The sequence below is a fragment of the Dendrobates tinctorius genome, unplaced genomic scaffold (assembly GCF_039654945.1).
Source record: "Dendrobates tinctorius isolate UK_male_01 unplaced genomic scaffold, ASM3965494v1 ptg000062l, whole genome shotgun sequence".
In the NCBI taxonomy this organism is placed as follows: Eukaryota; Metazoa; Chordata; class Amphibia; order Anura; family Dendrobatidae; genus Dendrobates; species Dendrobates tinctorius.
In genome coordinates this window covers 10,223,411-10,249,081 of record NW_027361730.1, presented here as the reverse complement: position 1 = coordinate 10,249,081, position 25,671 = coordinate 10,223,411, and the positions used below count along the sequence as shown (strand labels likewise).

At 43.5% G+C, this 25,671-nt stretch overlaps 1 protein-coding gene across 2 annotated transcripts in view; it reads left to right on the top strand.

Moving 5' to 3' along the window:
* The window catches only part of SND1 (staphylococcal nuclease and tudor domain containing 1), a 956,786-nt gene that overhangs the window by 412,008 nt on the left and 519,107 nt on the right, over window positions 1–25,671 (top strand). For both annotated transcript variants that reach the window (XM_073579241.1, XM_073579240.1), the window contains exon 13: window positions 3,887–3,997. In XM_073579241.1, coding sequence (XP_073435342.1) covers window positions 3,887–3,997 — 111 coding nt within the window. The remainder of the gene's footprint in view (window positions 1–3,886; window positions 3,998–25,671) is intronic.

The following is a 25,671-nucleotide window of genomic DNA, read 5'->3' as shown; positions in this document are numbered from 1 at the left end:
GCATGTCGCCCCCACATGCAACACCATATGCAGCATGTTGCCCCCATATGCAGCACCATATGCAGCACCATCTCACCCCCATGTTCAACAGCATGTCAACCCCCATGTGCAGCACCATGTCTCCCCCATATGTAGCACCATGTGCCGCATGTCGCCCCCATATGCAGCACCATGTGCCGCATGTCGCTCCCATATGCAGCACCATGTGCCGCATGTCGCCCCCATATGCAACACCATGTGCCGCATGTCGCCCCCACATGCAACACCATATGCAGCATGTCGCCCCCATATGCAGCACCATCTCACCCCCATGTTCAACAGCATGTCAACCCCCATGTGCAGCACCATGTCTCCCCCATATGTAGCACCATGTGCCGCATGTCGCCCCCATATGCAGCACCATGTGCCGCATGTCGCTCCCATATGCAGCACCATGTGCCGCATGTCGCCCCCATATGCAACACCATGTGCCGCATGTCGCCCCCACATGCAACACCATATGCAGCATGTCGCCCCCATATGCAGCACCATATGCAGCACCATCTCACCCCCATGTTCAACAGCATGTCAACCCCCATGTGCAGCACCATGTCTCCCCCATATGCAGCACCATGTCACCCCCTCATGTGCAGCACCATGTCATCCCCCATGTGCAGCACCATGTCACCCCATGTGTGCAGCAACATGTCACCCCCTTAGCCTCCCAATGCTCACCCAGCCCATACACAGCCCATACACATGAGAAAAAAAAGCACCACATACTCACCTCGGTCCCATTCCCTGGCGCTCTGTTTCTCTTCCTGCCTCCGGTTCGCGGACTCTCTGGAGTACACAGCTGACGCAATGAAATTACTTCATCGGGTCAGCTGTTTCACACGCTGATTGGTGGAGGAAGTGGCCGCAGGCCCCTCCTCCAGCAGAGGAGCCAACAGTGCAGCGCAGAGCCGTACATGGAAACTGCAAGCAGGCGGGCATTGTGCGGCCTGTGGACCTCTGATTTCCAGCTCCACGGCTGTCTCGTTCCATGGGCCATACTGAGACAGAGGGCCGGATGTGGCCCGCGGGCCGCACTTTGCCCAGGTCTGCCCTAAGGGGTCTAACATTGTTTTTGAAAATATATATAAAGATTCAATTCACCCATCCTTATCCTCTAAAAAAGTAAAGAAATAAAAAAAGTGTAAAAACAAATACATTTAGCATTTCCAAGGCCATAAAGTCTCCTCTATCAAAATATAAATGACATAAAAAGAATAAACAAAATGCCAGAATTGCAGTTTTTCAGCCACCACAAATTAAATAGGAGGCTATCAAAGTATTGTATAACTTGTCACGCAGTAAAACAAACCCTCACAAAGCTCCATCAACTGAAAAATGAAAATGTTCTGTGTCGCAGTAAATGGCAACACAAGCCAATAATTTATATATATTTATATTTTTTTCCTGATTTTTTTTTTCACTGCTTAACCCCTTAGTGATGGGGCCACATTTTTGAAATCTGACCAGTGTCCCTTTATGCGGTAATAACTCTGGAATGCTTCAACAGATCTCAATAATTTTGAGAATTTTTTTTGTGACATGTTGTACTTTATGTTAATGGTAAATTTATTTCTATATGTTTTATGTTTATAAAAAATATCAGAAATTTGACAAAAATGTAAAAAAATAAGTGTATATATTTGCACTAGAAAGTGTCCCCAATGTTGGTTAATGAAGTAACATTTTGGTCATGAATGCATCAGAATCATATAGACTGAATAACACAAGTAAATAGAGGTTATCAATGCAATAGTTACCTCTGGATGGCATATGGCAGGACTGTCCTGTGTCCAATTTCTATAGATAGGTGAGGGAAGCAGAAGTGTAGGTTCCCCACAGTCTTCACAAATGTTTGCAGCTGAAAAGTTCCATGATGAAGGAATCTGAGTATTCCAAAACACGTATGAATTTGGTCCACATTTCCATGGTTCCATGTGCGCCGCTGCAGGTGAAAATTGCTGCATTGGTGGTGGGGTCTCCACCGGCATTTTATGAAAGCTCAAAGACCTCTGCATATCTATTACTGCGATGTTGTGGCCTCCAGGAAAATGGCCACCAGGGGGAGGCGCATGCTCTGATTGAGATCTCGTCCCGACGAGACTTCAATCTGAACGTGCGCTGCCCTCAGCGCCCATTTTCCCGGGCCCACCCCCACACATCAATTACAGCGATGTGGTGGCCTCCGGGAAAATGGCCGCCTGGGGGCAGCACATGCTCAGATTGAGAACTCTGCAATGAGATATTATGCCGAGATCTCGGCACCCGAGATCTCATTGCCCAGATCTCAATCTGAGCATGCACCTCCCCGGCGGCCATTTTGCCGGAGGCCACCGCATCGCTGTAATGGATATGCGGTGGTCTCTGGGCTTTCACAAATTTCCGGCGGACCCCCCGCACCACAGTGCACTGCAGCCATTTTCATCAGCGTTGCAGATCGGAACACCCCCTCATCCCCAGCCTGCAGCAACACACCACTCTTGCCTCCTCCAGCAGTGACCCTGGGACCCCGTTTCACCACAGTCACTACCCCCAGTAAGCAGTAAGATGCGTGGATTATAAGAGGCACCACCATTTTATCAAAAAAAAAATGTCTCTATTTTTCTTCTCAAAATTTGGGGTGCGTCTTATAATCCGATGCGTCTTATAGTCTGGTGCGTCTTATAATCCGCAAAATACGGTATATTTCTTCTTCTTTGTAAGGCTGGTTTCACATTAGCATTTTTTTTGCGCAGCGCATCGTGCGCATGTGTCATGCGCACCTATGTTTAACATGGCGTCCGCATGGTCTTGCGTTTGCATGCGTTCGGCTGCGTTATCGTGCGCATGCGTTTATTTCAGGTGTGCGTCTAGACGTGCCAGATGCAACCTGTTGCATTTTTGGGTCCGTCCAACGGCGTTAAAAAACGCATGCGTTGGCTTGCGCACGGAATGCGTCAAAAACACATTACAGTCTAAGGGAACGCAGGCATGCGCATTGATAAGCGTACGCCTGTGTTTGCGTACGCATGCGTTTTAAGAGTAAACATGGCTAGAAACTGGTTAAAACGCATGCGCATAAAAACTCAAACGCATGATGCGTTTTTGCATGCGTTTTTATTGTGCACGATTCGCTGCGCAAAAAAACGCTAATGTGAAATTAGCCTAAGGTGCCACACACTTGATTACAGATTACAAAACTCCCCTGTTCTCAATATGGCTGTTGAATGTGGTCTTTGGATTTTTCTGTTTCTGTACCTATGATTTGATGACCTGATATCTCATATGACATCCACAAAGCATTTGATATTCTGCACTTGCTATGTGCAATATGACCTGCACATGTACAGAGAAAAAACTGCCCAGAAAAAGACAGGACTGTACATGGCACATGCTTAAATCTGACGATTTGTAAAAATAGGTTGGCGAGACTTCTTTCCAAGTTGCAGCCTGGCGCTGGCTTAAGGAATAGTGACCTAATTGGTTCTAGTTTTGAAATAAAAATCTTTATTGAAATGTATTATGAATTTGGAGTACAATCACTCATCCAATCATGTGAGGTGCTAGTAGGCAGGGTTGCTCCCCCAATATACATGCAAAGAATTTTCACTGCACACTGTAGAATCATGCAAAAGTGTAGCCTTTATTGAAGAATTCTGTATATACTATAGAATTTCAGTGCGTCCTGAATGCGACCTCAAGCAAAGTGATGTTAAAAAAAAGAAAGTGTGCATCCCACTAAGGAGTTGAAATTGCCTAATCTTCACTAATTTTGTAACTTGTTGATGTGCATTACAGTTTGTCTTCTGCACCGACTTTGTCCTGATAAGTATCACTTCTTTATCCTAAATGCTATTTCTTTTCTCTGCCTCAGAAACATTGCAGAAGCCCTGGTTAGCAAAGGCCTAGCTAATGTTCTCCGCTACCGTCAGGATGATGATCAGCGATCTTCACACTATGATGAGCTGCTGGCGGCAGAGGCACGGTAGGTATCTTCTTCTTTCCAGCAACTTGGTTGTCTTGTTGCAGGCCCCGCTCTAAATGACAGTTGTTGATAATACGGATGACTAATTGCAGCATATTTCGAATTAAACTGTTTTTCTTGTCTTGATTACTGATTGATTTCTGTGGTCATGGTTTCCTGTTTGCTTTTCTTTATGCAGTCCTGATAACATTGCTTTTTATCCTCAGTAAGCTAGTCTCTAGCATTCGTTCAAGGACAACATCTACACTGTACATTCAATAGATGAAACACTATGTAATTTGTCCTGAATTCTCCGAGCAGAATATTATCAGGTACACAGGTTACATACTGTTTCTAGGTATTCTAATTCCATAATTCATTTCTGAAAAAAATATAAAATTAACATAGCACATTATTTTCTGATTTACAGTCTCTTTAAAGGGAAACTAATATTTCCACATCAGACTCACTACTACAAAGACATACAGTGGCTATTGAAGGAAAACAAATCATTTTTGGCCCCATCTCATGACATGTTTGCAAAGACAATTATGATTTATTGTTGAACATTTCACTGCATTCTACTATGTTAGGTTTTTGTCTATCTTAGACATCAAAACTTGTGTGACCAGCATATTGTCGTGTATTCTGGCTTCTCTCTATAGATTTAGATACACTGGATGTCAACTGGTCCTGCTCAGTGCTCACCTTTCCGCGCAGATGTGAGTGGAGCAGGTCTAACACTTTAATACCCCAAGGCTATGTGCCCACAATCCGTAAGTAGCAGAGCTTTAGACGAAACGTATGTTCACTGCGTCCAAAGCTTTGTCGTCTATTGAGCGCAGGTAAATCCGCATGTGATCACTGAACCCTGTGAATTTACCGCATTCAATCTATATATGTAAAGCTGAGTGTATGTATGTGTGTGTGTGTATGTGTCAAGCATCGGTCACTCCACATAGCCCCACCCACTCCGCATAGCCACACTCGCTCCACACACAAAGCCCCGTCCACACGGCCCACGTTGTTAGCGCTCACGGGCGGAGACACGTTCTCGAAAGCCACCCTACAAAACTCACCGGCTGCGACGTCCCAGCTACTGCGAGCTACAATGAGGGCCGCCGCCTTCAGAGTATCAGTATGCGGCAGGCACAGGCCACATCTAGCTCCATCGTGTCTAGAATAGAGTTGCTCCTGTGAGGCATGACGTCAAGAGAAAGGGAGGAGCCTCATGGATTACACCGCTGTGCTCATAACAGGAAGTTGCTGTGGTGCTGCATAAAAAGTAGGCTGTGTATACGATACGCTTTATTGCAATTAGTGCAATTTCCCTCAGTATTTTGTGTTTCCAATTGTATATGGAAGAGGAGTGTGAGGTGCTGCCGGAGGAGGCGACTATAAAGGAGAAAAACAGGCTGTGTGAAAAAGAGCATGAGGTGCAGGAGGAATAAGGCCCCTTAAATGCCGCCTGTAAAAGTCGTATCAGCAGTCGTTTAAAGGTTAATATTGTGTTCAAAATTTTTTTTGCTTCAACAGAATGGTTGTGTTGTGTTCCATGTACCAGTGCAAGATTGTTCTATGTTCTGTCTGGGATGATTTAGCGAATCCTGCTTTGAGCAGGGGGTTGGACCAGATGGTCCAGGAGATCCCTTCCAACTCTACGATTCTATGATTCAACAGCGACAATTTCTTTTTCTTTGCGTGTTCCCACACTGGTCCTAGGAACACAATGGTCTGCACATGTGCAGATTGAGTGCATTGCTTGCCGATAGTTGCTGTTGCGCATGCGCCAGCACCGTTTTGTTGAAGCAAAATTTTTCTGTTTTTCTTTTGCAATTAGTGCAATTTCTCTCGGGATCAAATGTTTTTATGTGCAATATAATCAATATAATTTGTTATAACGAACCACAGTTAGTTACTATGCCCGGGCAATGCCGGGCTCTTCAGCTACTACATTTATATTGATGTAATTTCTTTTGCAGAGACTAGCATCTCCGCAAGAGAAATTCACGTGCTGCAGTCAGGGAAGACGCGCCAGTGTCAGTGTCCTTGGGTGATCCGCAGGCGACCATGCACGCAAAGTGGACATGGGATTTCTAGAAGTCCCATCCGCTGGCCCCTGCGGGTTTGATGCTGCATAAGTACGCAGTGTCCAACCCACAGCAGTTCCTTGTCAGGGGCACGCACTCTAAGGTGCCTGTCAATCTAATGGAAGTCACTTAAATTATTTTTTTAATGTTCCTAACCTTGTCTATAAGCTCTTACAATACATAATTTACCAGCTGCCTATATGTCTGTTTAGCTTGTGAGGTGTTTCAATGACATTGCTGAATGGTGAATATATTGAAGACACGTGTACAATCCAATTTGAATATAGGCAAACTTGGGGGCTGCTATTATTTGTTTCTCAGTTTGAAAATGCTCTAAGTCATTTTTCATTAGAGGCAGGCAATTCCATGATATCTGTTTTCTTTTTTTTTTCTCAACCACTAACAAAATTTCCACATGGTGTGTGTAAGAAACTTTGCAATATATCAGAGGAATCTGTTTCTCTCTCTAGCAGGACTGATCATTAATTTTCAAAATTCTCAATTCTCTGGTAAATTCTGTATTTAGAGAAGACAGAATTTTAAATTATTGAGATAGAAGATGACAGTTGGTGCTCATAAGACTCTTATGTAGATGGGAGGAAGGGAGGGCGGAGAAGGAGCTAGAAGCAGAGCTCCGGCCTCCTCATGCCATGTCCCATCTGCATAGAATGTACCAATCTCTCTTCCCTGAATACAGATTTTACCCGGGAATTAAAATTTTTTGAGACTCAATAATCAGTCTAAAAATAGAGAGAACCAGATTTCTCTGATGGATATATCACAAAGTTTCTTATTTTCACGAGTACTGTTAATTTATGAAATTAAAGATTTAATTTGAATGTCATTTATAAACAGTGATAGATGCTCTTTTCTTAGCAGCCACTTCTAAATATAGTGAACTATCTACATCACATGTTTTAATAAGTCTAACTTTTTTCTTGTTTTTTAAATGAACCTTACTATAGCCTGCCAGGATCATAGGTTATTGTGCTAATCATGTAATATCTGTTCTTTTACCGCTGCAAAAGATATAATTATAACTTTATGTTAGATCAAAACAGAAGATCACATTGTATGATTTTTAAATAATTAAATTGCATTTTACTGCATGAAATAAGGATTTGATCACCTACCAACCAGCAAGAATTTGTCATGGTTTGCCTAGCTTGTGGGATTAGGTAGCTCAGAGGTTAATCTGGACGGTCTCACTCTGGGATTCTAGTAGGCTTTTTATAGCCTCATTGTGGGATCATTCCTCATGGCTTATACTCTGACCTTTGGCCGCGTGTGTGTGACCCTGTTGTGCCTGTGCTTTGTGCCTGTGCTGCGTTACTGTTGTCTGGTTCTGATCTGGTTCTGTCCCCGTTTAGAGTTCTACCTGTCCCTCCTGTACTGCGCTGCTATCTCTGTGTATGACCCCCTTAGCTATGTCCTGACTATTCTCTGCTTGTCCCACCTGTACTGCGCTATCTCTGCGTTTTGACCCCTTGACTATTCTCTGCTTGCCCCTTCTGTACCGCGCCTCTTTCTCTGTGCATGACCCCCATTTTTGTCTGACCTGAGTTCACACTCCCGAGTCACCGCCGCATACCACCAGGTCTGCTGTCTCCCAGCGGTGCTCTGTGGTAGCCCCGCCCCCTCCTGTGATGTGCGGTCACGTGATCGCAGGTCCTTCTGCTAGTTCAACGTTCCCTCAGACTGCCGGCGCTGACAGGGCCCTGACAGATTTCTGGCTCTTACAAACCTGTTAGTTATTCTTTAAGAAGTTCTAATACTCTGCACTCATTCGACCTGTTTGAACTTGTTACCTGTATAAAAGACACCTGTCCACGGACTGAATCACATGCCAACGTCTCCACCATGGCCAAGAGTAAAGAGCTGTCTAAGGACACCATGGGAAAAATTGTAGGCCTGCACAAGGCTGGGATGGGCTCCATGACAATAGTCAAGCAGCTTGGTGAGAAGGCAATAACTGTTGGCACAATTATTACAAAATGGAAGAAACACAAGATGACTGCCCATTCTCCTTGGTCTGGGGCTTCATGCAAGGTCTCACCTCATAGGGTAAGGAAGATTTTGAGAAAGGTCAGTAATGAGGCTAGAACTACACAGGAGGACCTGGTCAATGACCTGAAGAGAGCTGGGACCACAGACTCAAACAGTTACCGTTAGTAACACACTATGCTGTCTGCTGACCTGCTGTGACCTCCAGACCGTGAAAGAATGCAAGTGATGAGGTCACTGTGACAGTGCTTGAACTGCCCTGACCTCATCACTTGCATTCTCCCACGGTCCTGAGGTCACAGGAGTTTATGCCGGCAGTGAGCACAGACTCGGTGACGTCACCGCTAGTTAGTGAGCCAGCGCCCGATGCTTCTCATTCATTCCCCAGTAGTTTACCGCCGGAGCGGTCGCATTAGCACTGCTCTGGTTGTAAACTGTACATTCCCCAGATATGGATTACACCGTGGGACTGAACGCTGGACAGGTATGGTATATTGTTGGTTTATTATTTTAATAATTTTTGCAGGAGATCGAGGGCATCGCTTGGATTCGCAGTATAATAAAGATGGCAAAACTGTGTGGTGTATGGTTTCATTAAAATATTTTATTCTTACTGTGTGGTGTTTATTTAACCCTTTACCAACTATAGGATTAGTAATGGAGAGGTGTCTTATTGACACCTCTCCATTACTAAGCCATGGGCTTGATGTCACCTTACATTAGGAAGGTGACATTAACCCCACAAACATTAATCTCACATGCCACTGCTACAGGGCAAGTGGGAAAAGCCGGGCAAAGCTACAGAATTGGCGCATCTAATAGATGCACCTTTTCTGGGCAGCTTGCAGGCTGATGTTTTCAGGCTGGGGTGGGGGCCCATATCCATGGCCCCTTACCAGCCTGAGAAGAGCAAGCCCACACCTGTGAGTTTTGCCGGGTTGGTTTAAAAACAGGGAACCCACGTTGGATTTTTCATTCATTCATTCTCCTCTGCTTGCCGGCAGAGCAGGGGAGAATAATCACAGCCGCGTTCAGCACCTGCCACCTGGGAACAGCGGCTTACAGTAGCGCTACTTCCCCGGTGGCCGGCTGTGCACACGGAGGACAGCACGTTTTGCGGCCCGTGTGTCCGGGTGAAAACGGACATGTATACGTGTTTTGCACACGGACACACGGTCCATGGAAACACGCTGACATGTGTATAGACCCATTCATTTGAATGGGTCTACATGTGTCAGTGTCTCCGGTACGTAAGAAAACTGTATCCAAACGTACTGGAGACCCTGACGTGTGAAAGGGGTCTTTGAAGCATCACTTTCTTTTCTGAAGTTTTAATTTTGATTTAGTTGCAGCTAGAAGAATCATGCCAGCAGTGCTCAAAACCTGCTCACAATTTCCCTTGATTTAAAAAGGCTCAAGAGATCTCATTTTTTTTTTTTTACAATATTTTTTTCATTACAGTGTTTAACATCCTTACTTCTTGCATATTTATAGCATGACCATCCTTTTGACAATTTTCTTTGTTGAGACGATGAGCTGAGACATCAGATGGAAAAGTATTTCTGTGTTTTCCTTTACAATTTGGATATGATTTACTTTAGGTTACAGTCAACTTGTGGCATTGAACATATTTTTTTTCTGTGTGTTTTTGCTGCAAAAAAGCCCAGCTTTTTATTTTGCCAGCAAAGTGATTGAGATTTTTGAAATCTCATGCCTATGCTGCTTATTTTTTACTTCCAGATTTGTAGCAGTCTGCTAAAACCCTTAAAGAATTGACATGCTGTAGATTTAATTTTTCACCCATTCAAATAAATGGGTTAAAAAAATACAAAAAGTATAAAAACTGCTCACAAAATCTCATGTAGTTATGCAGCAATTTTCCTGCCAAAACTAAACATATGCACATACTCTAATCCCATTCTCATAAGTCCAGTGGGTGGAGTGACTCACTGATTAAAGGGGCTGTCCACCACTTTGACAACCCTTCTCATTTTTGGCCCCGTTAAAATAAAATCCCCTATAATCACCTCCCGTGCCCGCGCTGTTCCAGTGTTGTCAACACTCGCATTCCCGACGCTCACGTAAGGTTATGTCATGCATTAAGGATGGACTGGAGAGGGGAAAGTCGAGTGAGAGGGAGGCCAATTAATAGTGCATTACAGTAGTCTAGGCGGTAGCGGATCAGGGCGACAATGAGGGTTTTTGTTGTCTCCATTGTGAGAAAAAGGCGGATTCTAGAGATGTTCTTTAGGTGTAAGTGGCAAGAGCGGGCAAGAGATTGTATGATGTATTTAGAGGGTGAAGGAGAGATTGGGGGCATACATAACGTCTGCTGCCAGGGTGTAATTATGGTGCTACCCATGGAGAGGGAAATGTCAGATTTAGGGAGTTTCAGATAGAGAGCGGACATGATGTTGGAGACTGTGGAGTGACAGTCATTGGGACCTTGTAGAGAGAGAAAAGAAGGGGGCAAATCACTGAGCCCTGAGGTACCCCCACAGTGAGAGGAAGAGGAGATGAAGTGGAGCCAGCGAGCAAAACACTCAAGGAGCGGTCAGAAAAAAGAAAGAGAACCATGAGAGAGCAGTGTCCTTAATGCCTAGTGACTGGGTGCCTAGAAAGTAGGAGATGATAGTCAACAGTGTTGAAAGCTGCAGAAAGGTCGAGAAGAATGAGCAGAGAGTGGTCACCGTTACATTTTGCTGTCAGAAAGTCATTGGTCACTTTAATGAGTGCAATTTCTGTTGAATGCAAGGGGCGGAAGCTGGACTGTGGAGGGTCTAATAGTGAGTGACTGGAGAGGTAACTGGTAAGGTGGGAGTAGACCAGGCGCTCCAAGAGTTTAGAGATGAAGGGGAGATTGGAGACTGGACTGTAGTTGTTTGGGCAGGATGGGTCGAGAGCGGGTTTCTTTAATAATGGAGTAATGATAGAGTGTTTGAAGGAGAAGGGGAAAATGCCCGAGGAGAGGGAGAGATTAAAGATTGTAGTTAGGTGAGTTGTGACGACTGGAGAGAGAGACTGGAGGAGATGTGAGGGAATGGGGTCAGTAGTGCATGTAGTTGGACTAGAAGAAGAGAGGAATGAATACATAGCCAGGATTCAGGAACAATGAAAAAGGCAGAAAGTATAACCACAAGTAGGTGGCATACACCTTGGCGTGACGTACGGGCATCTGAATATGGTAAGACACTTTTGTTTCCCTAGCAGCGTTCACTATGTTGTGACTATTGGTCAGAATTGAGGAGGATTTTTTAGGACGATTGATCTTTGGTGTATGCCACCTTCTTGTGGTTATACTTTCTTCCCTCCCTTGGGTATTTTGAGATCATAGAGGTAGACTTACTCCATTGATTTCCCTGACTATTTGCTGGTACTCTCCTTCTGTCCTTTTTTAGCTAGGGCACATTTTCTCGCCCATGTCTGTGGAACCAAGCAGTATTTACCGTATATACAAGTGATCTCTTTTATGTTTGCTTTTGGTTCCCTAATACCTACATTATAGATGCCTGTTTCGTCATACCACAAGTTGCATTATCATTCACTGGTTTTTATTGCTTGTGTATTGTGTATTTGGTATGTATTATATGCACTTTTTTGCCCTGTTTATTCACGTGATATTTAATAAAATTTATACAATTTAGCATAAACTTGGCTTTATTAAGTTTTTTTGATTAGTATTATACCATATACTCACCCCTTTTTTTGAGATATAAGCTCTTCTGGGTTCTCTGATGGTTCTAGAAGAAGAGAGGAGCCTGGAGACTTCTTCTTCTGTGATGTGATCAAATGTGGAGAGTAAGCCAGGGAAAATGCAAGGAGTGATGGGAGTCACGACACCTGGTGGCTGGCAGCTGATTTCCTGACGCATATTATCTATTTTCTCTGTAAAGTGGGAGGCCAGGTCATGAGCACAAATGTCTGTAATAGGGGCTTGTGCTTTCGGCCTGAGGAGGGATTGAAAGGTGTTAAAAAGTTTCTTGGGGTTGTTGGATAGTGAAGGAGATCAGGGTGGTGAAATAGGTCTGTTTGGTGATGTGAAGTGCAGAGTTATAGGTTCTTATCATAAATTTGAAGTGGATGAAGTCTTCTAGTATGCGAGTTTTCCTCTATAAGCATTCAGCACTCCTAGAGCATCGCTGGAGAAATCGAGTTTGCGATGTGAACCAGGGCTGTTTTACTCTGTGCTTGGAGGTTCTGAGGGTGAAGGGAACTACTTGGTCAAGGGTGCTTCTGAGAGTGTCATTGTAGTGGTGTATAGCCAGATCAGGACAGGAAAAAGAGGAGATTGGGGACAGTGATGAGTGTAGGGAGTTTGAAAGTGTATGAGGGTTAATGGTTTGTAGATTTCTGATTGTGTAGTAGTTAGGAGTGTGCTGGGGTGGGCGAGGATTTGTGAGTGTGAAGGAGAGACTGTGGTCAGAGAGGGGAAGCGGTGAGTTATCTATGTAGGAGATTGAACAGAGCCTGGCAAAGGTTAGGTCAAGGGTGTTACCATGTTTGAGAGGTTGAGAGCTGGGGCTGTTAATGGGGATGCTGAAGTCTCCCTGGTTAAGGGTTGGGAGTTCTGAGGACATGAAGTGCAGCAACCAGGCAGAGAAATGGTCAAGGAAGTGGGTGAGTGAGCCTGGTATATGACCACTACTCTGAGGGAGAGTGTACGGAAGAGCCTGATGGTGTGGACCTCAAAAGATTGGAATGACAGTGATGGAACTGGGGGGAATGACCTGGAAAGTGCATTGTGGGGACAGGAGTATGCCGACTCCACCACCAAGTCTTTTTGTGGGTCTCGGGGAATGGGAGAATTGTAAGCCACCATGGGAAGTGGCAGTAGGGAGACAGTGTCAGAATCCTGAATCCAGGTTTCAGCGAGGGCCAACAGATTGAGAGTTGTTCAGAAAGTAATTGTGCAGGAAAGGAAGTTTGTTGCATACAGACATTGGATTCCAGAAGGCACAATTAAAAGAAGATGAGGGAGTGCAACTAATATTAATAATGTTAGTAAGATTTCGATGTGAGGTAGGGTAGGGGTTGAGAGATGGTGGACAGGGTTGGGGGAGATGTCCCCCGAAATCAGTAGGAAGATAAAGAGCAACTAGTTAGTGGAATTGTAAGAAGTTTTTTTGTGCGATGTGTTTGGGCAAAATGGGCTGAGGGTTTTCAGGAAAGTGAGAAGTGCATTGGAGCTGTACATGGGAGAGGGGAGTAGAGAGGGGCTGATGTGTTTGGGTCGTGATGGAGGGGGGGGGGGATGAGGCGGTGAATGTGGATGGCAAGGGAACCAGGGCTGTGGAAGTCGGTAAGCCAAACCTGCGACTCCGACTCCGACTCCTCAATTTCCCTTACACCGACTCCAACTCCGACTCCACGACTCCGACTCCCACACATATTGCTTATATTTAAGTGAAAAATTTATTGTAGGAGAATCATAGAATCGTAGAGTTGGAAGGGACCTCCTGGGCCATCTGGTCCAACCCCCTGCTCAAAGCAGGATTCGCTAAATCATCCCAGTCAGATGTCTGTCCAGCCTCTGTTTGAAGACTTCCATTGAAGGAGAACTCACCACTTCTCGTGGCAGCCTGTTCCACTCATTGATCACTCTAACTGTCAAAAAGTTTTTTCTAATATCTAATCTGTGTCTCCTCCCATTCAGTTTCATCCCATTGCTTCTAGTCTTTCCTTGTGCAAATGAGAATAAAGTTGATCCTTCTACAATGTGACAGCCCTTTAGATATTTGTAGACAGCAATTAAGTCTCCTCTCAGTCTTCTCTTTTGCAAACTAAACATTCCCAAATCCTGCAACCTTTCCTCATAAGACAGGGTTTGCAGACCGGTCACCATTCTGGTCGCTCTTTTCTGAACTTGCTCCAGTTTGTTGATGTCTTTTTTAAAATGTGGTGCCCAAAACTGGACACAATATTCCAGATGAGGTCTGACCAAAGAGGAGTAGAGGGAAATAATGACTTCACGTGATCTAGACTGTATGCTTCTGTTAATACATCCTAGAACTGCATTTGCCTTTTTTGCTGCTGCATCACATTGTTGACTCATATTCAGTCTGTGATCTATTAGTATACCCAAGTCTTTTTCACATGTGCTGTCACTTAGCCCTATTCCTCCCATTCTATATATGCTTTTTTCATTTTTATTGCCCAGATGTAGTACTTTGCATTTCTCCCTGTTAAAAACCATTCTGTTAGTTACTGCCCACTTCTCCAGTTTATTTAAATCTTTTTGAATCCTCTCTCTCTCTTCTCTAGTATTAGCTATCCCTCCTAGCTTTGTGTCATCAGCAAATTTAATCAGTTTACCCTCAATTCCTTCATCTAAATCGTTGATAAAGATGTTGAACAATACAGGGCCCAGGACAGAGCCCTGTGGTACCCCACTTGAGACATTCTTCCAACTGGATGTGCAGCCATTTACGACCACTCTTTGGGTCCGATCACTAGTACAATGTGAACCTCAGACATTTAATCATTTTTATGATCCAATAATCAAGATATTTAGATAGAACAGAATATATATTGGTGTACTACCCGGTTTTCTTTCTTTTTGGTACAGATACGATATGGATAGACAGATATGGATAAATGGATAGATAGAGCAGATTTCTAATCTGCTTTTGCTATTGAAAACATTATCTATGAGCTCAAAAACCTTTCAGGTGATGCAGTTTTTTTTAAAAAGATGATCAGCTTTTGCAGCTGAAAAACGTATCCTCAAAAAACACAGGAAAAACACTGTGTGTGAATGTAGCCTTAGATCAGGAATATAACAGCCATTTATAGGACATTTCATAACTTTCCCAAAATCCTATGAAAAAATATTCAGCACATCCTGCATTGAATTACTGTACCCAATTTATTATATATTTTAGGAGTCTGAGTCGGTCCATTTTATACCGACTCCGACTCCACCAAAATGAGCTCCGACTCCGACTCCACGACTCCGACTCCACAGCCTTGAAGGGAACACAGGAGGATATAAATAAAGCACATGGCTAAAAGGGAGAGCAATGTGTGGGTTACCTGTCTCTAGCCCTGACTAACTGCCATGAATTTTCTGCTTCTTCTCGATGCTTAGCTGCTGGGATGCTTTGCTGAGGGGAGGATACGTGCATACACCCCACATTGCATGCTCCTCTCAGAATGCTTCTAAATTTATAGGCCACACTACAGGGTCAGAAGAGAGGGATTGTGTGAGCTGGTTTGGGATGATTTAGCAGCTGCTCCAACACACCAGTGGGTGGATTGATGATCAAAGGCACTAGTCCTGGCTCCATCTCTATGCTATAACACCTTTCCCAAGATAATATCTACAGTGACGCCAGCCATGGATATACAGCAGTGAGTATTGTGTACAATGCAAGAGATGAATTATAGCAATGATTCAGCAACCAGATTTCTATGTTCTATGCCATCAAAGTTGTTGCTAGATAACAAGGCAGTAGTTGATATACATAAAGCAGAATTCTATGTGCTATACCTGTGTGAAGAGAGAAGATGGATGTTAATTCCTTGCCATGGATTAATTGCTTCATCTAGATGCTTAGCTGCTGGGATGCTTTGCTGAGGAGATGCATGCACCCCACACTGATTGATGTACAATACGTCCAAAGGTGGAGACAGTGAAACTGGTGCTAATTGGGTGTAGGAATCGCTTGATGAAACAACCTCACGAGAGCCCCTGGAACGTGAGTGTCAACACTGCTGGAACCTCATCAACACGAAAATTGCTGTCCACTAGGTCAGCGTGGGGTAAACAATATTACTTCCATATTGCCTAAGGCAACAAGAAACCCCCCCATCTAAAGACCTTAAAACATAACCTTTAATTGCTGCTTCTAAGAATAACGTTTAAAATCCTGACAAAGTCAATGTGCAAAAGGAACAAGTTCCCATTTGGGGAGGCTTTAGGGAATTTTATTTTTAAATTGGCTTGTGCGCGTGGGTACTTGAGGAGAATTCGGTAGCAGCCCCACCAACAATACCCTATAAACCACAATACAAGTAAAGGCATATGAATAAGGAGATAAGCACTGTGATCATTAGGTAGAGATATTATGAACTTGCTCCTTTTGCACATTGACCTCTGTTAGGATTTTAAACGTTATTCTTAGAAGCAGCAATTAAAGGTTATGTTTTAGGTCTTTAGATGGGGGGTTTCTTGTTGCCTTAGGCAATCTGGAAGTAATACCGCTGGAACGGCGCTGGCACAGGAGTCGAGTATAAGTGTTTTCATTCTAATGGGGCAAACTTGAGGAATGAGAAGAAGTTGTAGTAGGAGACAAGCCCTTTAAAGAAGCACTTTCATCAGTTTTTATCCTCTTAATATATTGCTCATTTTCTACCCATGTAATTCTTTTGTCTGCTCTATATAGAAACAGGAAGTCTCTTGTCTCAGGATAGATCATCCCCCTCTTCAACTCCTGATCTTGCGGCTTTGCTCCTCCCCCTGCCAGGGACTTTTGCAGTAATTTATGACTCCTGCAGGGAAGAGTCCTCCTGTTTCTACATAGGGCATAGAAGGATTCAGCTAGTCAGTTTTTAATCACATGATGTCAGACTTAATGGAAAAGAGAAGAATTCGCTGGGCAGAAAGTCATAATGAGCAATTGTAAGTACACAGTGCTATATAATACGAGGACTGCAATTTATTAATATGATAAAAGTTTTGATGGGAATGCTTCTTTACCTCTTCTGCATCTTACAAAGAAGCTTCCCACTGGGTAAGAACTCCCATTGGACTCGAGCTCAGAGTAAGAGCTCATTCAAACGTCCATGGATTTTGTTATAATCACGGACCGCAATGGACTGGTCTCGCCACCGAGCGTCAGAGCCTCATAGAAATACAGTGGGGAAAAAAAGTATTTAGTCAGTCAGCAATAGTGCAAGTTCCACCACTTAAAAAGATGAGAGGCGTCTGTAATTTACATCATAGGTAGACCTCAACTATGGGAGACAGACTGAGAAAAAAAAATCCAGAAAATCACATTGTCTGTTTTTTTTCATTTTATTTGCATATTATGGTGGAAAATAAGTATTTGGTCAGAAACAAAATTTCATCTCAATACTTTGTGATATATCCTTTGTTGGCAATGACAGAGGTCAAACGTTTTCTGTAAGTCTTCACAAGGTTGCCACACACTGTTGTTGGTATGTTGGCCCATTCCTCCATGCAGATCTCCTCTAGAGCAGTGATGTTTTTGGCTTTTCGCTTGGCAACACGGACTTTCAACTCCCTCCAAAGGTTTTCTATAGGGTTGAGATCTGGAGACTGGCTAGGCCACTCCAGGACCTTGAAATGCTTCTTACGAAGCCACTCCTTCGTTGCCCTGGCGGTGTGCTTTGGATCATTGTCATGTTGAAAGACCCAGCCACGTTTCATCTTCAATGCCCTTGCTGATGGAAGGAGGTTTGCACTCAAAATCTCACGATACATGGCCCCATTCATTCTTTCATGTACCCGGATCAGTCGTCCTGGCCCCTTTGCAGAGAAAGAGCCCCAAAGCATGATGTTTCCACCACCATGCTTTACAGTAGGTAAGGTGTTTGATGGATGCAACTCAGTATTCTTTTTCCTCCAAACACGACAAGTTGTGTTTCTACCAAACAGTTCCAGTTTGGTTTCATCAGACCATAGGACATTCTCCCAAAACCCTTCTGGATCATCCAAATGCTCTCTAGCAAACTTCAGACGGGCCCGGACATGTACAGGCTTAAGCAGTGGGACACGTCTGGCACTGCAGGATCTGAGTCCATGGTGGCGTAGTGTGTTACTTATGGTAGGCCTTGTTACATTGGTCCCAGCTCTCTGCAGTTTATTCACTAGGTCCCCCCGCGTGGTTCTGGGATTTTTGCTCACCGTTCTTGTGATCATTCTGACCCCACAGGGTGGGATTTTGCGTGGAGCACCAGATCGAGGGAGATTATCAGTGGTCTTGTATGTCTTCCATTTTCTAATTATTGCTCCCACAGTTGATTTCTTCACTCCAAGCTGGTTGGCTATTGCAGATTCAGTCTTCCCAGCCTGGTGCAGGGCTACAATTTTGTTTCTGGTGTCCTTTGACAGCTCTTTGGTCTTCACCATAGTGGAGTTTGGAGTCAGACTGTTTGAGGGTGTGCACAGGTGTCTTTTTATACTGATAACAAGTTTAAACAAGTGCCATTACTACAGGTAATGAGTGGAGGAAAGAGGAGACTCTTAAAGAAGTTGTTACAGGTCTGTGAGAGCCAGAAATCTTGATTGCTTGTTTCTGACCAAATACTTATTTTCCACCATAATATGCAAATAAAATGAAAAAAAAACAGACAATGTGATTTTCTGGATTTTTTTTCCTCAGTTTGTCTCCCATAGTTGAGGTCTACCTATGATGTAAATTACAGACGCCTCTCATCTTTTTAAGTGGTGGAACTTGCACTATTGCTGACTGACTAAATACTTTTTTTCCCCACTGTATGTAAAGCTGCCATGCTCTGGTCAGGGAACCACGGCCATTTTCTGCTTTGCTATCTGTCATTGGACTGAGATCCACAAATGTCTGCAGGAACCCTTAGCAAGGATTTAATTAATAAGTTGCATGATAAACTGATGTTTTTCTGAACACCTTTTCTATTAACAAGCAATCAGATTAATCCAGTACAATGATGATTGGCCCTTTGTTTTTACATAGTGGTGAAGTATATACTTTGAGAACTGATATTCTTTGATGGCATTGGTATTGGAAATGGTAAATGAAAACTAAACTTGTGTATGTCCCAAAGCCCTGCTGCTCTCCAGTAGCAAAAGTAGTGCATATGGATTGCACTGTGTCTCTGGAGCTACGTGTTTATTCCTTTGCCTTATACAAGTCCTAATGTGAATAAAGAGAAGCAAACTGCAGTATTGGGGCGCCTTCATATGTAGCGTGATTTTTTTTATCTTTAAGGGAGTGAGGGGTTACACTACAACAAGATGTTGGTTGAATGTCAATAGGAAAATATGAAATGCAGGTAACACTGCATTTTTCAGCTATTTTTATCTTTTATTCTGTGGCCTTTTTATCACATTTTTGATATTTGTAGTTATGTGAATTTTGAAAGCGTTTACCTCCAGCTAGAAATGTTTGACTCTGAAAAGCTGCAGCGTTTAAAAGAAAAATATACTTTATAAGCTGCTGTCATTGGCTGGCAGGTCTCTTACTGCATGCATGTATAGGGAGAAATCTGTCAGTCACTGGCAGTGGGTGGTGAGGAATCGCCGAGGACCCGCCTTTCAAACTAGTCCCTCTTGCAGTTTGCTCACTGGCGGCTTTCAGTCTTTTTTCTCTGAAACGCAGGAGTGTTGAAGTTAAACATACATGGCTAAAATAATACAGCCAGTGTCTAATACATTCTGTCCAATCCATGTCAGGTTTCCTTTAACAAGCAATGTTCTATATTTTTTCTTAAGCGAGTTTTTAGGAAGGAGCATTGGATGCATCAGGGGTATGGTGGTGGACATTTGTTATTCACAGGGACACTTTCGTAGTCCAGGTCCTTTTGCAAACCATGCTCTTAGAAAGCAATCATTGCAGTTTTCTGATGAGTTATTGTTTCCAAGGAAACCCATTTCAATGTCTTTTTTCACCTCCTCCTTTCTTTCCTAAAACTGCATTTATGGCCTCCATTATAATGTGTTGGAGTTACTGGCAGACATTAAGTCACGCTGGCTACCCAACTAGAAGATAAAATAGAAATTGGATGTCTCGGTTGAAATTTAGGAAGGGCATAGTTTTCTCAGCATAAGGAGCCGTACAAATGTAACTATATTCTAATTTCCGAAATGAGAAAATGTAATACCTAGATAATTTTGGTTCCTGCGTTATTTATGTCACACCTATCTATGGATTTTGCTGCAGGTTATATATATAATATATATATGTATATATATATATATATATATATATATATATATATATATATAAAAATAATACTTTGTGTCCTCGATTAGTTTTTGGCACTGCGTATTTTTGCTGCATTAACAACACAGCATCTTACAGTTCCAGCAAAGTGGATGGGATAAACTGACCTGGGTGCGTGTTTCAAATCTGCAACGTGAATTTCTCTTTCTGGCACGCTGAGTTTTATATGCGAATTTTTCCCATAGGATTGCATTAGATGCAGAAAATTTGTAGGAGGACATACATAAAAAACACATGTAATCAGCACTTAATTGTGTCAAAGCCATATACCAGGAAGAATCAAAATCAAAGCAGCTTTGTTTAACCCCTTCACCCTGCAGCCCTTTTTCGTTCTTGCGTTTGGTTTTGCTCCCTTTCTTCCCAGAGCCATAGCTTTTTTATTTTTCTGTCAATATGGCCATGTGAGGGCTTGTTTTTTGCCGGACGAGTTGTCCTTTTGAATAACAACATTGGTTTTAACATATCGTGTACTGAAAAATGGGAAAAAAATTCCAAGTGCGTTGAAATTGCAATAAAAGTGCAATTCCACAACTGTTTTTTAATTTTATTTTACTATGTACACCAAATGCTAAAATTGACCTGCCATTATGATTCTTCAGGTCATTACGAGTTTGTAGACACCAAACATGTATAGGTTGTTTTTATTTAAATAGTGAAAAAAAATCCGAAGTTTGTTAAAAAAAAAAAAAAATTAATAATAATAATAATTTCGTCATTTTCTGAGACCCTTGGCGCCTCCATTTTTCGTTATCTCGGGTTGGGTGTGTGCTTATTTTTTGTGTACCGAGGTGTCGTTTTTAATGATACCATATTGGTGTGGATATGAGCTTTTCCTTCCACGGATTCTCTCATTTAGAGCTAAATATCCTTCAGTTGTGCACAATACTGGAGCGGCCGTCTCAGTTTGTTCCACCGGGTCAACCCCCTCTGGGAAGCCCAAAATTCGCAGTACTCAGTGAAAGGAGGAGGGCTTCTCAGACTATCCCTCCGGACACCTCTGGTTATATATATATATATATATATATATATATATATATATATATATATATATATATCTGAGTTACGTATCCTACTCAGTCTTCGATCACTCACCACGCCTGACTCTAACAGTGAATTCAGGATTTCAGGATATTTTGACTATAAAGAGAGTCACAATCACTGGTCAATCCGAGGTGTCCGTCCCTTATGAGGTACGGTTCGAGCACTGGGCCCCCAACGGGACTACACCGCTATATGATTCCACCCATGAATCACCCCACCACGGGGACAAACCTCAGATCCTCTTTGCAGCAACAAGCACAGGAAAACCACACCAACGGTCAGTCTGAACAGTATAACTGCCAACTTACCGTGGTTGTCGTGGGCGGTGATCAGTCCCAATTTTCCAGCACCTGTGTCCGCTCCGAGGGTCCTTTGTCTTGTTGTCCTCCAGGTGCAGAGGCGTCCCTGTTCGGGGGCCCCACGTTGCGCGCCAAGCTGTCGGGGTAGCTATTTAGGGAGGGCTAAATTAACCCTTCACGGTTGAGCCAGTGATTTCCAAATTATTCCAGTGTTGCTAGCAACTCAAATGACCACACGGAGACGGGGGTCTGTACGGGAGGATTGAGGCAGATCACTAAGCCCCTTTATTTTAGTCACATCTTTTGTAATCTTTTGCTTAACTATGCAAGGTTCTCAAGTACCAATAGCATCATTTCACTTTATAAGCCAATAATATTGCAAGAAAACCGGAAACTACATATATGTCCGTCATAGAAAGTAGTATAGTGGCATATTCTTCAGAGTTTTACACCCCCGCCTCCCTTATCTTTGCACCTGATGAGAACAGTCTGGTTTCATGACAGCCCTTGCCAATTACAAAAATGTATCTTACAGCAACAAAAATGAAGAAACGAAACCTTCAGAGAATGGACAAAACTAAACTTCAGCTCTGATTTTAGTATTAACCCTTCACAATTATGTATATTTTTAATGTAGATGTATGAAAATGGATCACACATATATGTCACTTGGATGAAAATCAGATGGAAATCATCCGAGTTTTCTGGATGAAACTTGGGACAATTTTTCATATGCTCATCCGCAGCCGGGCTTGGGGCTCATTCACACTGGTGAGTAGCCAGTGTACAATTCAGACAAATGCTATCCAATGTTTCATCGGATAGCACTCACTCCACTGTTATGCAGTGCCTACTAGTGAGTCGGTATAAGAAAAAAATCACTGCATGCTGCTAACGGCAGCGTATATTGGACGGCACGCACCCATACCAGTTTATAGGTGTGTGTGAGAAACATTGGACCACACTTAGATGTCATCTGAATGCAGTGGGATCACTGAGGACATAGGCCATGGAGGAGATGGAGAAATACTTTCTATGTCTCATCCACACCTGTGCTGTGATTCGCATGCGAAAGAATTGGAGCACAGCTCATGACATCGGATCACACTCGCAGCAGAGCAGGAGTGGAGTGTCATTAGCATATCACATGTGATGCTATATTCTACGTGACTCTGGTTGTTCCACCACTTTTTCCCAAGGCACCAGAGATTAATGCTTCTATGGGTACTTTTAGATGACCATAGTTTTGGTCTGAGTGCTGTCTGTGAAAACTACTTCTCTCAAGTGGACAGCATTTGGAGCAATGTAATTCAGTGGGGCTGTTCAGATGACCGTGTTTTGTACTGTATTTGACTGTAGAAAGGGCTTCCGTGAACTTTTTACTGTGCAGTGGAAGGCCAGGAACATTAAACCCTGGGCTCCTAAGCCTAGGATAAGTGAAATATAGGAAAAGTCATGGTGAACTTAAACAGGACCTGTGACCAGGTCAAAAGTGCCCAGTTTTTGCTCTTAATGAAAAAACAAGATTTAAGTGGATCTGCCTATACGGCCATTGACTTTAGTGAAGCAGACACTTTGTGCTGTCTGACCACTTTTTCAGCAGTCGACTACGCTTTTGTGCCCATTTCAAAAAGGTGGACCCTGACAAAAAGGGAGACATAGCACAAAATGACTCTGCCTCATTGAAGTCAATGACACAGTCGACAGATCCATCTGAATCCTGTTTTTTTTCTCTGCAGTTCAGATGAAGCCCCCTACATATGGCAAAAAACATAATGTGAACCTGACCGAATTCTAATTTTTATTGTCTTTACTAAGTGGCTTTGCTTTCAGGATTCTCTTGAGATTTGTCTTAAGATTGCTTTGCATTATTACTCTGAGTAATATCTCTTTGGTAAGTGCTGTAAAAGTATGGAATTTTAAAAAAAATTACTCAAGGAACGCCATGGGAAGAAAAGGGAAACAGATATCTCGCTTCTCTATTTAAAACATTTATCTCTATAAATGCCAGGATTTTCTGAAACTATACATTATCAATATGAACGTATTTATTTTTAATATTCTAATATGGAGATGACTATTTTAAAAGGGTTGTCTGCTACTTTTTCATTGATCTTCTATCGGGACCCCCTGCCAATCAGTTGCTCTTGGTGTCGGCGGCAGCCAGCTGGAACTGCTCGTCTTCTGATAGTGGCTGCAGCAGGGTACAACACTTCCGCTTCCTATTGATTTGAATACAATCCGGATGTGTAGTACCCTGCCACGATCATTATCAGAAGACTGAGCAGCTCTGCAATCGAGCATTTCCAGCCACCTGCAGACAAAGGGAACTGCTGATCAGAAGAGGTGTCTGGTGTCGGACCTTATCAGACCTCTTTAAGGCCTCTTTTACACATCAGTTTTTCGCCATCAGGCGCGATCCGGCTATTTTTGCGAAAACCGGATCTGGCTTTTCCCCATTGATTTACATTAGCGCCGGATGGTCATGCGTTTCGTCCGGTTTTGGCTGGATCCGGCAATGTGTCGCAATCCGGTGTCTGGAAAAAACAGCAACTGTAACGTTTTTTTGTCTCTGGCGAAAAAGCCGGACCCGCCGGATCCGGCGATTCCGGCTTTTTCACACAATGAAAGTCTATGAGCGCCGCAATGTGCCGGATGCGGCCAAAGCCAGATCCGGCGGCCGGATCCGTTTTTTTTGGTCTGAGCATGCTCCGTAGCCCTGCCCACAGAAAACATATATAAAACCATGACACGCTCAGCCACAGCCAACATGCCACCCAAGAGAGGCGACAGCCGCAGGAGAAGGCAGGAGACCACTGCACCACCAGCACCACCACCCCAAATGGACCGAAGGGACCATGGTGACCATGCGGAGGGGAGTCCACCAGCAGATGACATACGGTAATTATCAAATCCCCCATTCCTCAAAAATAGGGCCATGGAATATCAATATATTCAGTGGCCCTTTGTTTCTCTTTATTCACCAGCAGAACACGCCGTATAGATGCAGCAGCACCGGCAGCAGCAGCATCAGGAGTGGAGACTGGCCAGCAGGAGGACACCACATCTTCTTCTGGGAGCCCTCCCTCACATCGTCAGCGTTTGACGGTAAGTTTTTATTTAAAAAATCCATCATCTCTGGAATATATGTTTATTCATTGGCTTTTATTTCAAAACAAGAATCACAAGCTGAAGAGGAGCTCCCAGAAGAAGAAGGAAGGGGTGGACAGATACCTGGAGTGGGCTCGCAATTGGTAAGTTTCCTGCATCAGATGCAGAAACACAACATCACACTACATACAACACATAGAAAACAATGTAGTGCAGATATCACACAGCAAACACATATGCCTACATCCAACCACATAATTTTTTTGCTTTTCTTTTCTAGTCTTCCCAATCTGGTGCTCGGCCAAGAGGTCCTCACAGTGCCTTCCAGGGTCGTCGGCGACAGCGACGCGGCGGTCACCAGCGTGTAAGTATAATATTTTTGCTTTGGTTTTTTTGAACTTTTTATTTAATTTCTTTAAGTGTGGTGGCTAATTATTTTATTTTTCTCTTTTTGTTTAACAGTCTTCACAGCGTGCTCCCGACTCTGACGGTGAGGATGGAGGGATTGATGTGGACCACCTCATCGATCTTGTTAGAGAAAGGGAGCCGCTTTGGAATATGGCTGACCGCCGGCATGCTGATCTAATTGTGACCCGACGGCTCTGGGAGGAAATCTGTTCGCTCCTTGTGGACCGCTGGGAGGACCTTGAAGCTCGGGCCCAGATTCAAGAGCGTAAGTATATACAGTTCCCGTTGCTTGATGTCAAGCAGTGTTTCCCGAACTCCAGTCCTCGTGGTACCCACGGGTCATGTTTTAAGGATTTCCTTTTGAGCAACACTATGGGAATCCTGAAGACATGACCCGTTGGAAACCACGAGGACTGGAGTTTGTGAAACACTGATGTTGTATACTAACTACTTTGTGCTTTCTCGTTTCAGGGGAGAGAATTGTGAAGCGGTGGCGGTCTGTGAGGGATCGTTTCAAGAAGGAGTTCAATAAAGAAATGCGGCCCCCGAGTGGATCTGGAGGAGGCAGGAGCAAGTACAAGTACGCACGAGCCCTGTCGTTCCTCCGGGCAACAATGGTCACCAGAAGGTAAATATTACACACCCCATGTCCAAAAGTAATGTTTACATGTCTAATTTTTTTTTCAGCCAGGGCCAATGGCATGTCAGTATATTAATTGTGTTTTTTTCTCTTTGTTCCACAGCACAGTGACCAGCACTCGGGAGCCTGCACGGTTGGACCCTTCTGAAGCGATCCC